Source organism: Nerophis ophidion, linkage group LG18 (assembly GCF_033978795.1).
Source record: "Nerophis ophidion isolate RoL-2023_Sa linkage group LG18, RoL_Noph_v1.0, whole genome shotgun sequence".
In the NCBI taxonomy this organism is placed as follows: domain Eukaryota; kingdom Metazoa; phylum Chordata; class Actinopteri; order Syngnathiformes; family Syngnathidae; genus Nerophis; species Nerophis ophidion.
Genome location: NC_084628.1, coordinates 27,437,254 through 27,453,164, shown reverse-complemented (window position 1 = coordinate 27,453,164; position 15,911 = coordinate 27,437,254). Strand labels below are relative to the sequence as shown.

The window sequence follows — 15,911 nt, the reverse complement described above, 5'->3', positions numbered from 1 at the left end:
CGTTATTCTTTATAGCAACAATATTAATTCCTTTTAGCAGCAGACTTTATTTCTTTTAGCAACAGACTTTATTCCTTTTATCAGCAGACTTTATTCCTTTTAGCAGCAGAGATTAATCCTTTTTGCAGCAGACATTGACTTTATTCCTTTTAGCACCAAACTTTTTTCATTTTAGCAACATACTTTATTCCTTCTAGCAGCAGACATTGACTTTATTCCTTTTAGCAACAGACTTTATTCCTTTTAGCAGCAAACTTTATTATTTTTAGCAGCAGACTTTATTCCTTTTAGGAACAGACTTTTTTCCTTTTAGCAACATACTTTATTCATTTTAGCAACAGAGTTTAATTATTTTAGCAGCAGGCATTGACTTTATTTCTTTTAGCACCAAACTGTTTTCATTTTAGCAACAGACTATTCCTTTTAGCAGCAGACGTTGACTTTATTTCTTTTAGCAACAGACTTTATTCCTTTTAGCAGCAGACTTTATTCTTTTTAGCAGCTGACTATTTATTTTAGCAACAGACTTTATTCATTTTAGCAAAATACTTTATTCCTTTTAGCAGCAGACTTTATTCCTTTGAGCAGCAGACTTTATTCTTTTTAGCAACAGAATTCATTCCTTTTATCACCAGACTGTATTCCTTTTAGCAGCAAACTCCATTCCTTTTAGCAACAGACTTTATTCCATTTAGCAGCAGACTTTATTCCTTTTAACAGCAGACTTTATTCCTCTTAGCAACAGACCTTATTCCTTTTAGCAAAAGACTTTATTATTTTTAGCAACAGACATTGACTTTATTCCTTTTAGCAACAGACTTTATTCATTTTAACAGCAGACTTTGACTCTATTCCTTTTAGCAACAGACTTTATTCCTTCTAGTGTTTGACTTGCGGCGTGCAAGTAAAAGACTTGCTGTCTTCCTGCCATTGTCAGACTGTGAAAACCTTTCTTCTGTCTCAGCGTGTCAGGAGATGTTTTTCAAGGCGCTGCAGTTTATTTTGTCGCCGGTTCTGAAACATCTCTTTGAAATGGGGCTTGACATTTCCTCCCGCTTTGTTCCTTTGCTGTGCAGTGCTGTGAAGCAGCTACACAACAGCCAAGTACACAATAGCACACAAGCTAGCATTGAACACCATTAAAATGCTGTTATTCCATTCCACTTTGTCCACCTCTCCAACCTGACCTTTGACCCCCTGTCTTTGGGAATACACAAAGCCTAAAAACTTGTCCGCTTTACTCCAACCATCCATCCATTTCCTACCGCTTGTCCCTTTTTGGTGTCGCGGGAGGCGCTGGAGACTACCTCAGCAACAGCCAAAAAAAACTCTTCTGTGTTTTGTGGACACAAGTTGTGTGTTTTCACAACAACTGTGACGTCCTTGAACATTGTGGACGATAAAGTCCCGCCTCCACTTGCAAGGCCTCGTCCCCGTGCTCACACGTCTTCATCCGGTGAGGGGTGAAGGTGGTGTTTTGTTCCAAGACCACCTGGCCAGAGAACAAAAACCGAAAAAACGTCCTTTGTGGCAGCACATGGACAACATTATTAGGTACACCTTCACAATGCAAACAATAGAGCCAAAATTCCATGCTCTGATTGACAGGTGGAACAATAAGCCGTTTTTTAACCAAATAAATATATAAAACAAAAAACATTTTTTTTATAAAAGATAATTAGGAGCAATATATTTTTGTTATTTTCAAAATCACTAATTTGATTTTAAAATGACTAAAACAAACTTAACAATATGATTTAAAAATATATTGTTTCTTTTTTTTATTTTCACTAATATTTAAAATTTATAAAAATATTTTTTTATAAAAATAAAAATCATTTATTATAAAAAAGGGAAAAATAAATATACATTTTGTATTGTTTTTAGATACGATAATTAGATTTTTTTAAATGACCCAAACCAACTTAATGTTTTTTTTTTTTAATATTGTTTTTATGTTTCATTATTATTTAAAATAAATATAGTTTTTTCTAAAATAAAGAAATCGTTTTAATAAAAAATAAATAGGAAGAATATATTTTTATATTTTTTTTTGTTAGAATATATGTAATGTTTTTTTTTTGTAAAATAAAAATTTTTTACCCACAAAAAAGGAACAATATATATTGTTTTTAAATACAATTATTAGATTTTTTGGGGTTTTGTTTTTACTTTTCATTATTTAAAAGAAATATAAATATTTTTTCTAAAATAAAAAAATTTAAAAAAAGGAAAATATATTTTAATATTTTTGTATTATAATATATGTAATATATATATACATATATATATATATGTATATATATATATATACATATATATATGTATATATATATATATAAATATATGTGTATATATATATATATGTATATATATATATATACATATATATATATATATATATATATATATATATATATATATATATATATACACACATATACATAATTTAAAAAAACATATTTTTTAACAATAATTATAAAACGCTTTAAACAAGAATTTGTTGATTTCAAAATTTTTGTAAAATAAAACCTAAAAACATTTGAATAAAAAAGATTACACGGAACAATATATATATATTTTAGGTTTTAAAAAAAAACAAGTACAAGTAATCATTTAAAATATACATTAACAAAGAAGGAACATTAGTTTTTGAAAAATACGAAAAACATGTTTTTAATAAAAAAGGAAACATGTGTAACTTGTTTTTTTACATCAAATAAATATTAAAAAAAGATGTATTTATTTGAAAAAAAATACAAATGATAAAACAAATCTAACAATATGAACTAAAAACATTGTTTATTTTGTACTTTTTATTAATGTTTAAAATGTTCTTTTTCTAAAATAAACATCTGTAATGGAAAAAAATAGGAACTATGTATATATATATATATAATTTTGTTATTTGTACAGTTTATAATTTCATATAAAAAACTAAAACATACTTAATGTTTTTAAAAACATTGTTTTTATTTGTAATGATTTAAAAATAAATACAGATATTTTTTCTACAAACTACGTTTCCATATGAGTTGGGAAATTGTGTTAGATGTAAATATAAATGGAATACAATCATTTGCAAATCCTTTTCAACCCATATTCAGTTGAATATGCTACAAAGACAAGATATTTGATGTTCAAACTCATAAACTTTTTTTTTTTTTTTTTGCAAATAATAATTAACTTAGAATTTCATGGCTGCAACACGTGCTAAAGTAGTTGGGAAAGGGCATGTTCACCACTGTGTTACATCACCTTTTTTTTTAAATAACACTCAATAAACGTTTGGGAACTTAGGAAACTAATTTTTGAAGCTTTGAAAGTGGAATTCTTTCTCATTCTTGTTTTATGTAGAGCTTCAGTCGTTCAACAGGCCGGGGTCTCCGCTGTCGCATTTTACGCTTCATAATGCGCTACACATTTTCGATGGCAGACAGGTCTGGACTGCAGGCGGGCCAGGAAATTACCCATACTCTTTTTTTACGAAGCCACGCTGCTGTAACACGTACTGAATGTGGCTTGGCATTGTCTTGCTGAAATAAGCAGGGGCGTCCATGAAAAAGACGGCGCTTAGATGGCAGCATATGTTGCTCCAAAACCTGTATGTACCTTTCAGCATTAATGGTGCCTTCCCAGATGTGTAAGCTACCCATGCCTTGGGCACTAATGCACCCCCATACCATCACAGATGCTGGCTTTAGAACTTTGCGTCGATAACAGTCTGGATGTTTCGCTTCCCCTTTGGTCCGGATGATACGATGTTGAATATTTCCAAAAAACAATTTGAAATGTGGACTCGTCAGACCACAGAACACTTTTCCACTTTGCATCAGTCCATCTTGGATGATCTCAGGTCCAGAGAAGCCGGCGGCGTTTCTGGATGTTGTTGATAAATGGCTTTCGCTTTGCGTCGTAGAGCTTTAACTTGCACTTACAGATGTAGTGACGAACTGTATTTAGTTAGTCGTTTTTTGAAGTGTTCCTGAGCCACTGTGGTGATATCCTTTAGATAGATAGATATAGATAGATAGATAGATAGATAGATGGATAGTACTTTATTGATTCCTTCAGGAGAGTTCCTTCAGGAAAATTAAAATTCCAGCAGCAGTGTACAGAGTTGAGATCAATTTAAATTAAAGTAAAAAGTAAATAATGGGGGTTTAAATGGAAACAAAATAGAGAAATATTACAATAACAATAAAAAATAAAAAGCAACTATGGGAATAAAAATATAACAGTAAAATAAGAATATAACAAGACAAAGTAGGCAGTAGTGACCATGTTATGAAAACGTATTGCAATGTTATTGTTTTGCATCCCCTGTCATCCTTGTACCCCCGCCCCCCTCCCCAGAGAGGAGTTGTACAGTCTAATGGCGTGTGGGACAAAGGAGTTTTTGAGTCTATTAGTTCTGCACTTGGGATGAAGCAGTCTAGCACTGAACAGGCTCCTCTGGCTACTGATAACTGTATGCAGAGGGTGACTGGCATCATCCAGGATGCTCACTAGTTTGTCCACAGTCCTCTTCTCTGCCACCGTCACCAGTGAGTCCAGTTTCATTCCGATTGTAGAACCGGCCCGCCTGATCAGTTTCTCAAGTCTGGAGCTGTCCTTCTTAGATGTACTGCCCCCCCAGCACACTACCATGTAGAACAGAACACTGGCAACCACAGACTGGTAGTACATCCGCAGGAGTTTTTTACAAATGTTGAAGAGTGCAGTCTCCTGAGGAAGTACAGCCTACTCTGTCCTTTCTTGTACTGGTGGTCCGTGTTAACAGTCCAGTCCAGCTTATTGTCCACCCAAACCCCGAGGTACTTGAATGAGTCCACGGTCTGTACCTCAACTCCCTCGATCACACTAGGTTGTGACCGTGGACTCGACCTCCCAAAGTCAATGACCAGCTCCTTGGTCTTTGACGGATTGAGCTGCAAGACGTTCGTGTGGCACCAGACAACAAAGTCCCTCACCAGGTTCCGAAACTCCTCCTCTCTACCGTCCCTGATGCACCCGACGATGGCAGTGTCATCCGCGTACTTCTTTACACACTGATGTCGGTTTTTGATACAGTGCCGTCTGAGGGATCGAAGGTCACGGTCATTCAATCTTGGTTTCCTGCCGTGCCGCTTACGTGGAGTGAGTTCTCCTGATTCTCTGAACCTTTTGATGATATTATGGACCGTAGATGTTGAAATCCCTAAATTTCTTGCAATTGCACTTTGAGAAACTTTGTTGTTAAACTGTTTGACTATTTGCTCACACAGTTGTGGACAAAGGGGTGTACCTCGCCCCATCCTTTCTTGTGAAAATCTGAGCATTTTTTGGGAAGCTGTTTTTATACCCAATCTTGGCACCCACCTGTTCCGAATTAGCCTGCACACCAAATAAGTGTTTGATAAGCATTCCTCAACTTTATCAGTATTTATTGCCACCTTTCCCAACTTCTTTGTCACGTGTTGCTGGCATCAAATTCAAAAGTTAATGGTTATTTGCAAAAAATAAAAATGTTAATCAGTTTGAACATCAAATATGTTGTCTTTGTAGCATATTTAACTGAATATGGGTTGAAAATGATTTGCAAATCATTGTATTCCGTTTATTGTATTCCGTTTAGGGGCTTCACGGTGGCAGAGGGGTTAGTGCGTCTGCCTCACAATACGAAGCTCCTGCAGTCCTGGGTTCAAATCCAGGCACGGGATCTTTCTGTGAGGAGTTTGCATGTTCTCCCTGTGAATGCGTGGGTTCCCTCCGGGTACTCCGGCTTCCTCCCACTTCCAAAGACATGCACCTGGGGATAGGTTGATTGGCAACACTAAATTGGCGCTAGTGTGTGAATGTGAGTGTGAAGGTTGTCTGTCTATCTGTGTTGGCCCTGTGATGAGCTAGCGACTTGTCCAGGGTGTACCCCGCCTTCCGCCCGATTGTAGCTGAGATAGGCGCCAGTGCCCCCCGCGACCCCAAAAGGGAATAAGCGGTAGAAAATGGATGGATGTATTCCGTTTATATTTACATCTTACACAATTTCCCAACTTATATGGAAACGGGGTTTATAAAATAAATATAATTTTTAATTGAAATGTTTTTTTCCTATTATATGTAATGTAGTATATATATATATATACATACATACATATATATAATTTAAATACAAAAATACAATAAAAAACTATTTAAAAAAACCTTTGAAAATTAATTTGTTGATTTAAATTTTTAATAAAGTAAAAGAAAAAAATTTAATAAAAATAATTATAGGGAGCAATATCTTTATTTAAGTTATTTTTTATTAAAATAGGTATAAAAAATAATAATTCAAAAACACAATAACAAAGAAGGAACATTAGTTTAAAAAAAATACAAATAACATTTTTTGAACAAAAAAAAACAATATTTGTATTTTGTATTTTTACATCAAATAAATATTTAAAAAATATTATTTCAGTTGAAAAAATACAAATAACAAAGTGTTTATTAAATGTTTAATAAACTGCACTGCATATCAGGGCCCACGTTTTAGAAAGAGCTAATGCAGTGGAGTTAAAACAATATGCAACATAATAATAACAATGTCAACAATTATTATTATTATCAAATATATTCCATACCAACACATATAAATAATAAAAACAGTAGTCATTAATGGCAGGGAAATGTTGCAGCGTTCGCAGAAGTGAAACACAAAAACTGAAGGAACTTTTGAAAAAACACCTTTTTCTCACAAAGTCAAAAGTAAATTGATGAGGTTTTTCTGCACAAAACATTTGAAAACCATTATTATGTTTTTCATTAATGCTGTTGTACCTAATCATGTGTCAGGATGACATCATCTACTGACAATTCTTGCTGAAACGATCACATTTAAACTCAATTTGACTGTTTTAGATAATGAATGATCAGATAAAGTACATACAGTATGTACAGTATATACAGTATTGATCCGCCATATCAACGCTAATGCTCTGTTGCATCCGTATCAGTGCTAAGTAGTTACAGTTTCTGAATAGTAAGTTACTATTCATTAATAGTTACTCATAATTTGTTGGACTTGACTTGAAAAGACGCCATAAGTGAAATTCTAGCATCTTGTGAGACACTTTAATTAATAAATGTGACCCAAATAATCATAGGTTACTGTATTAGTTTGGAGATTTTCAGCACGTGACCTTTGAAGTTTGCACAAGCCCTCTTGCCACACAGGAAGGGGACACTCCCCAGCAGCAGTCAGACTTCCTTGGCGGTTAACTTGCGCGCAAACTTCTCTGTTGTTGCCAACGACCGGTAAACAAAGTCTGGTGCAATGGCTTTATTTCAGACACAACAACGGTTCAGGAGGGATGCCTCAGACCTCCAAAGGGAGCTAATGATGCGTTCCATGTACCTGGGAAGTCTGAAGTCGGAGCCAGGACTGAGAGTTCACGGTTATGTGGTCGTAAATCGAGATCGCAAAAGCTATTTTTGTGCTTGCCTTGTCTGAAAATAAACAATTTACGGGAAAATACGGTGTATGAAGAGGAAACAGATGCTATTCCTAGCTTTGTAGGGCGTGTATAGCACACGAAAAAAACGTACTTTACATCAAAGGGGAACATTATCACCAGACATATGTAAGCATCAATATATACCTTGATGTTGCAGAAAAAAGACCACATATTTTTTTAACCGATTTCCGAACTCTAAATGGGTGAATTTTGGCGAATTAAACGCCTTTCTATTTATTGCTCTCGGCGCGATGACGTCAGAACGTGACGTCACCTAGGTAGTCAACGCCATTTTCTCCACCACATTACACGCAGCAAGTCAAATCAACTCTGTTATTTTCCGTTTTTTCGACAGTTTGCCGGTACCTGGGAGACATCATGCCTCGTCGTGTGTTGTCGGAGGGTGTAACAACCCGAACAGGGACAGATTCAAGTTGATTTACGTAGAATGTGCATCGATTAGCACAGCATGCTAATCAATGCTAACATGCTATTTAGGCTAGCTGTATGTTCATTTGTAGCTATATTTGTACCCAGCCTTTCCCTCCATCCACATTTAATGCCAAACAAACACATACCAATCGACGGATTTAAGTTGCTCCAGTGTCAAGAGATGCGAAAGTCCCTCGTTTGGTTTTTACCGGCGATGCTACGACAGACATGGCACAGAGATCGCAAGAATGTCTGGATATCCTGCGACACTCAAAGCAGATGCATTCCCAACGAAAAAGTCAACGAAATCACAATTGTGAGTTTTGTTGATGTTATTGACTTATCTGCTAATCAGACATATTTGGTCGCGGCCTGACTGCCAGCTAATGGATGCTAACATGCTATTTAGGCTAGCTGTATGTACATTTGTAGTTGTATTTGCATCCAGCGTTTCCCTCCACCCACATTTAATGCCAAACAAACACTTACCAATCGACGGATTTAAGTTGATCCAGTGTCACAAGATGCGAAACTTCCGATCATTGGTCTGCACATTTTACCGGCGATGCTAAGGCAAACATGGCCGAATAGTGTCAATAGCTTTTCGCTCAATAGCTTCAGTTCCTTCTTCGATTTCGTTTTTGCTATCTGCCTCCATACTCCAACCATCCGTTTCAACACATGCGTAATCTGTTGAATCGCTTAAACCACTGAAATCCGAGTCTGAATCCGAGCTAATGTCGCTATATCTTGCTGTGCTACCCACCATTTGTTTGTATTGGCATCGCTATGTGACGTCACAGGGAAATGGACAGTGGCTTCGCAGATAGCAAAAATCAGGCACTTTAAAGCTTTTTAGGGATATTCCGGGACAGGTAAAGTTTTGAAAAAAACTTCGAAAAATAAAATAAGCCACTGGGAACTGATTTTTATTGGTTGTAACCCTTCTGAAATTGTGATAATGTTCCCCTTTAATGTTATGTACAAACATACACCGACATGGCTTATTTAGTGGTCAGAGGTTCTAATAACGGATATTGTTTACGTTCTTTGAAGCCAACTACAAGGTGGTAAAACCCCTCCAACTTTCCGAGTAGGAAATCCAACTTCGAGGGCCGTTCCGGTTGAAAACTACAACCATTTGGCAAAGACTTTAGTTCAGTCTGGTTCCCCTTCTGGCTTTTATCCGCAATGACGGTGAATTCCACAAAGGAAGGATTTAAACAAGTCTTGTGAATGCCAAAGTGGGAGTTCTCTGAAGGTGGCATGGCGTTCAACCGCCACAAATTGTCGGAGAGTTCTCACACCGAGGACTCGTTGTCAAGAACTCTGACTTTGAACTTTTCGAGTCGGAAATCCGACCTCAAGGGTCGTTACCGTTGGAACTTTCGACTCGGAGCTCAGAAATTTCGACTTCCCAGTACAAATGGAACGCACTATTACACTGTGACCAACACACAAACTACACACGTGCAGCAAAGACTTCAGTCAGTGGCAAAGACTTCAGTTCAGTCCAATTCCACAATGGAGAATTCAAGCATACCTCATAAATGCATAGTGTGAGTTCCCTGAAAGTGGTGTGGCGTCGAACCGCCACTTATGGCCAAAGTGTCATCACATGAGTACTCTAAAAAACTTTGGCTTTGAACTTTGATAAACATTCAGTCGTAAATCCAACCTGAAGTGGCGTTTAGGTTGAAACTTCCGACTAGGGACTCGGAAATTCCGACTTCTTAGTACAAATGGAACGCACCATTACACTGTGACCAACACACAAACTGCACATATGCGGAAAAGACTTCAGTTCAGTCACATTCTCTAGAGGCTTCTCGTAAATCCAAAATTCCCAGAACGTAGCGTGTCGCCAACCCCCACAAAATGTCAGAGACTTGTCACACCGAGGACTTGTGAAGAACTTTGGCTTTGAACTTTGAAAAACATTCAGAGTAAGAAATCCGACCTCGAGGGGTGTCCAGTTGAAACTTCCGACTAGGAACTCGAAAATTCCGACTTGCCAGTACAAATAGAACGCACCATTACACTGTGACCGACAAACAAACTACACACATGTAGCAAAGACTTCAGTTCAGTGGCAAAGACTTCAGTTCACTCAAGTTCCCTTGAGGCTTTTTCCTGCAGTAATGGTAAATTCCACAACGGAGGATTCAAGCCAGCTTCGCAAATCCAAGGTTCCCACAAACCGACAAAATCCGACAAAATCCGACCTCAAGGGGCTTTCCGGTAGAAACTTCCGACTTGGAACTCGGAAATTCTGACTAAACTTCAGTTCAATGGCAAAGACTTCAGTTCAGTCACGTTCCCTTCCGGCTCTTTCTCACAATGATGGCAAATTCCAAAACGCAGGATTCAAGCCAGCCTCGCAAATCCAAAGTTCCCCCAAACCTGCCACAAACGGTCAGAGAGTTGTCATGAAGAACTTTGGCTTTGAAGGGAACGTGACTGAACTGAAGTCTTTCCCGCTGAACCTAAAGAACTTTTTCCAAAACGCAGGATTCAAGCCAGCCTCGCAAATCCAAAGTTCCCCCAAACCTGCCACAAACAGTCAGAGAGTTGTCATGAAGAACTTTGGCTTTGAACTTTGAAAAACATTCAGAGTAGGAAATCCGACCTCAAAGGGTGTCCGGTTGAAACTTCTGACTAGGAACTTGGAAATCCCAATTTGAATTCAGTTCAGTAGCAAAGATTTCCGTTCAGTAGCAAAGACATCAGTCACGTTTCCTTCCGGCTCTTTCCCACAATCACAGTAAATTCCACAACGGAGGATTCGAGCAGGTCTTGAGATCCAAAGTTCCATGAAAGTGGTGTGGCCTCAAACGGTCAGAGAGTTGTCACACTGAAGACTCGTTGTAAAGAACTTTGGGTTTGAAGTTCTTCAGGCTGCACTGCAGGTTGGAGTTGGACTCCGAGCGCAGGTGCTGGCAGAACTCGCGCTGGTCCGGCTGAGACTTCCTCTTGAAGGAATTCTGGATGGTCGAGGAAGTGAAGTAGTACACGATGGGGTCAAAGCAGCAGTTGGAGACGGCGATGCAGAGCGCTATGGGGTAGATAGTGCGCACCACCGACTCCACGAAGCAGCCCTTGAGCGTCTTGGTGCGCACCAGCGAGTAGAAGACCAAGTTGACGTTGTAGGGGATGAAACAGAAGCAGAAGATCCACAGGTGCACGGCAATCATCCGCAGGATCTTGCTCTTGTTCAGCTTTCCGCCGCGACTCAGCTTGTGGGGTCGCCACAGTGTCTGCAGCACCATGATGGAGCAGCAGACGTTGAGCAGCAGCGGGATGATGAAGCCCACCGTCACGATGAAGATCACCACCTTGGACAGGTGGACCTTCCACTGGTAGGAGGAGAAGTTCTCGAAGCAGTAGGTGGCGTTGGCGCGGTTCCCCTCAGGCGACGTGGTGCCCAATAGGAAGCCGGTGGGCAGGCTGACGGACAGCACCAGCGCCCACACGGCCACGCACACCATCTTGGCGTTGCGCTTTGTCCGCAGCGTCCTGGAGCGGATGGGGTGCACGATGGCCAGGAAGCGGTCCACACTGATGCAGGTGAGGAACAGGATGCTCCCGTACATGTTGGTGTAGAAGAGCGAGACGGACACCTTGCACAGGACCCTGCCGAAGGGCCAGCTGCGGTTGATGAAGTAGAAGACCCTCAAGGGCAGCGTGGAGACGAAGAGCAGGTCGGAAACCACCAGGTTGATCATGTAGGTGGTGGTCTCGTTTCTCAGCTTGAGGGAGCAGGTGAAGATGTAGAAGGCGGCCACGTTGGTGACCAGGCCCACCACGAACACCAGGCTGAAGACGCTGCTGTACAGCGGGTACTTGAAGCCGTCGTTCTTGCTGCAGCTCCAGTTGTTGGAGACGTTCTCAAGCGGGAGGCTGCCGTTGGACATGGTGGGAGACAAAGGGGGGGAGGGGGGTGCACCGCCCTCGCGCTCCCCCGAGGACTCAAAAGGTTTCTCCGGCTGTCTCCAACATGGCTGGCGCCCTCAAAGTGTGAGTGACCTCATGGTGAGGAGACCCCCGCTGTCCCTACCCCCGCCGCCCTCCCAGGCACCCAGGCATTGACCTCCTCCCAAAAGGCAACATGTGATATTGTCCTCAGGGTCCACTTCCTGTCACCTGACCTCCAAATGTCGATATTTCTCTTTTCTGCGGAGAATATCAGTCGGAGAGCCGCCACTTCTCCTTTAGTGCCGCTATCACACACACACACGCGCGCATGCACACACAGACACACACTCACTCTCACACACACTTTTGTACTTTGACTCCCAGCAGCAAGAGGGCTGACTCCGCCCCCTGGCCCGCCCCTTGGCCCCTCCCCCGTCCTTTGTCCACTGGCACAGTTAAAGGCGGCATCAGTGGAAACAGACACTTCAGCTCCCTTTACTGAATACTAAATATGCATGAGGTTTCCTAAATAATGCAGAGCAATCAAACTCAAGATAATTTTGAATTTGTTTAATTTGATGTTATCCCATTTCTGACGTGTACTATAAGTTTCATGAAACTGTGGTGTTTCTAACTAAGTTAACTGCATTACACAACTGTTTCACCTCTGATAAGATACCAATATTGGCGCCTTGGGTATTGGCTGATATCAATAATGATGTGATACGATATCAGCAGGAATCATACATACTTTTATCATTTTGGAATGTTTAATGGTAATTCTTTTATGCCAAATGAAGCAGACAGGTTTGTTACTGGATAATATATATATATATATATATATATATATATATATATATATATATATATATATATATATATATATATATATATATATATATATATATATATATGTAGATATGTATATATATATATATATGTGTATATATATATGTAGATATGTATATACTGTATATATATACATGTATATATATACATAAATATATATATGTACAGTATGTGTACATATATATGTACATATATGTATATGTATGTATGTATGTACGTATACATATATATATGTATACAAACCCTGTTTTTCCATATAAGTTGGGAAATTGTATTAGATGTAAATATAAACGGAATACAATGATTTGCAAATCATTTTCAACCCATATTCAGTTGAATATGCTACAAAGACAACATATTTGATGTTCAAACTGATAAACATTTTTTTTTTTGCAAATAATCATTAACTTTAGAATTTGATGCCAGCAACACGTGACAAAGAAGTTGGGAAAGGTGGCAATAAATACTAATTAAGTTGAGGAATGCTCATCAAACACTTATTTGGAACATCCCACAGGTGTGCAGGCTAACTGGCAACAGGTGGGTGCCATGATTGGGTATAAAACAGCTTCCGTGAAATTCTCAGTCATTCACAAACAAGGACGGGGCGAAGGTCACCACTTTGTGAACAAATGCATGAGCAAATAGTCAAACAGTTTAAGAACAACATTTCTCGACGGTCTATTGCAAGGAATTTAGGAATTTCACCATCTACGGTCCGTAATACCATCAAAAGGTTCAGAGAATCTGGAGAAATCACTGAATGTAAGCGACGATATAACAGACTTTCGTTCCCCTCGGGTGTTACTGCGTTAAAAAGCGACATCAGTGTGTTAAGGATATCACCACATGGGCTCAGGAACACTTCAGAAAACCACTGTCAGTAATTACAGTTTGTCGCTACATCTGTAAGTGCAAGTTAAAACTCTGCTATGCAAAGCCAAAGCCATTTATCAACGACACCCAGAAACGCCGCCGGCTTCTCTGGGCCCGAGCTCAGCTTAGATGGACTGATGCAAAGTGGAAAAGTGTTCTGTGGTCTGACGAGTCCACATTTCAAATTGATTTTTGGAAACGATGAACGTCCTGTCCTCCGGACCAAAGAGGAAAAGAACCATCAGGACTGTTCTAGGTGCAAAGTTGAAAAGCCAGCATCTGTGATGGTATGGGGGTGGATTAGTGCAATGGGTAACTTACACATCTGTGAAGGCACCATTAATGCTGAAAGGTCCATACAGGTTTTGGAGCAACATGTTGTCATCCAAGCAACGTTATCATGGACGCACCTGCTTATTTCAGCAAGCCACGTGTTACAACAACGTGGCTTCATAGTAAAAGAGTGCGGGTACTCGACTGGCCTGCCTGTAGTCCAGACCTGTCTCCCATTGAAAATGTGTGGCGCGTTATGAAGCCTAAAATACCACAACGGAGACCCCGGACTGTTGAAAACCGTAAGCTGTACATAAAACAAGAATGGGAAAGAATTCCACCTGAAAAGCTTCAAAAATGTCTCTCCTCATTTACCAAAGGTTTATTGAGTGTTGTTAAAAGAAAAGGTGATGTAACACAGTGGTGAACATGCCCTTTCCCAATTACTTTGGCACGTGTTAAAGCCATGAAATTCTAAGTTAATTATTATTTGTACAAAAAAATCACGTTTATGAGTTTGAACATCAAATATCTTGTCTTTGTAGCATATTCAACTGAATATGGGTTGAAAAGGATTTGCAAATCATTGTATTCCATTTATATTTACATCTAACACAATTTCCCAACTCATATGGAAACAGGGTTTGTATATATATGTATGTATACATATATATATATATATATGTACATATATATGCATATATATGTAAATATGTATATATATATATGTATATATATACATATATGCAACTGAAATTATTTGACAAAAATACATGCTACTTTACTACTGTAACTACTACTTCAAAATACTACTGTAAATCCTACACTTTTGTAATTACTACTGTAAATACTATTATACTCCTGTAAATAATGTACTCCTGTAATTACTACTGTTAATAATACTCTAACTACTACTGTAAATAATAATGTAAATACTAATATGACTAGTACTATAACTTATAGTGTAAATATTGCTGTAAATACTACTATAACTACTACTGTAAATACTTTTCTACTACAACAAATACTACTATATTACTGTAATTACTACTGAAAATAGTATTGTATACAGTACTGTAAATACTAATGTGACTTCTAATGTAACCACCACTGTAAAAACTACTATAATTACTACTGCAACCACTACTGTAAATTGTACTGTAACTACTTTAAATACTACTGCAGCCACTTCTGTAAATAGTACTGTAAAAAGCACTGTAACTACTGTAAATACTACTGCAACACCTACTGTAATCACTACTGTCAATAGTACTGTAACTATTGTAACGGTTACTGTAACATCTATTATAAATACTGCTGTAAATAGCACTTTAACCACTTTAAATACTACTAAAACCACTACTGTAAATACTATGGCAACTACTACTGTAATCACTACTGTAAATAGTACTGTAAGTACTGTAAATATTATTGTAAATACTACTCTAACTACTACTGTAAATATTACTGTAACTATTGTAAAGGTTACTGTAACGTCTACTGTAAATACTGCTGTGAATAGCACTTTAACTACTTTAAATACTACTACAACCACTACTGTAATCACTTCTGTAACTACTGTAAATAGTATTACAAATGCTACTGTAAATAGTACTGTTAATATTGTAAATATCACTGTGAAGTTAAGTATATTTATATAGCGCTTTTCTCAAGTGACTCAAAGCGCTTTACATAGTGACACCCAATATCTAAGTTACATTTAAACCAGTGTGGGTGGCACTGGGAGCAGGTGGGTAAAGTGTCTTGCCCAAGGACACAACGACAGTGACTATGATGGCGGAAGCGGGGATCGAACCTGCAACCCTCAAGTTGCTGGCACGGCCACTCTACCAACCGAGCTATGCCACCCCACTGTAACTTCTACAGTAAATAGTCTTACAACCAGTAGGAACCACCAGAAAAAGAAACAGCATGTTTTTTTTTTAAATTGTATCCTTAAGTTTTTTTAATCGAATTATTGTGTTAAAAAATAATTCAAAAAATATTATTATTTTTTTAAATTAAAAATGTTTTTTATTTTAGATAAAATATTTATATTTGATTAAAAAAGAACAAAAACAATTACTA

The 15,911-nt window shown here is 38.2% G+C and overlaps 1 protein-coding gene across 1 annotated transcript; it reads right to left on the bottom strand.

The window, feature by feature from the left end:
* Positions 1 to 6,465: 6,465 nt before the first annotated feature.
* On the bottom strand, positions 6,466 to 12,217 carry LOC133537048 (lysophosphatidic acid receptor 6-like). The gene has a single exon (XM_061877875.1). It carries the CDS (start codon positions 11,822 to 11,824, stop codon positions 10,760 to 10,762), a length of 1,065 nt encoding a protein of 354 aa, XP_061733859.1. The 5' UTR covers positions 11,825 to 12,217; the 3' UTR covers positions 6,466 to 10,759.
* Between the last annotated feature and the right edge of the window lie 3,694 nt (positions 12,218 to 15,911).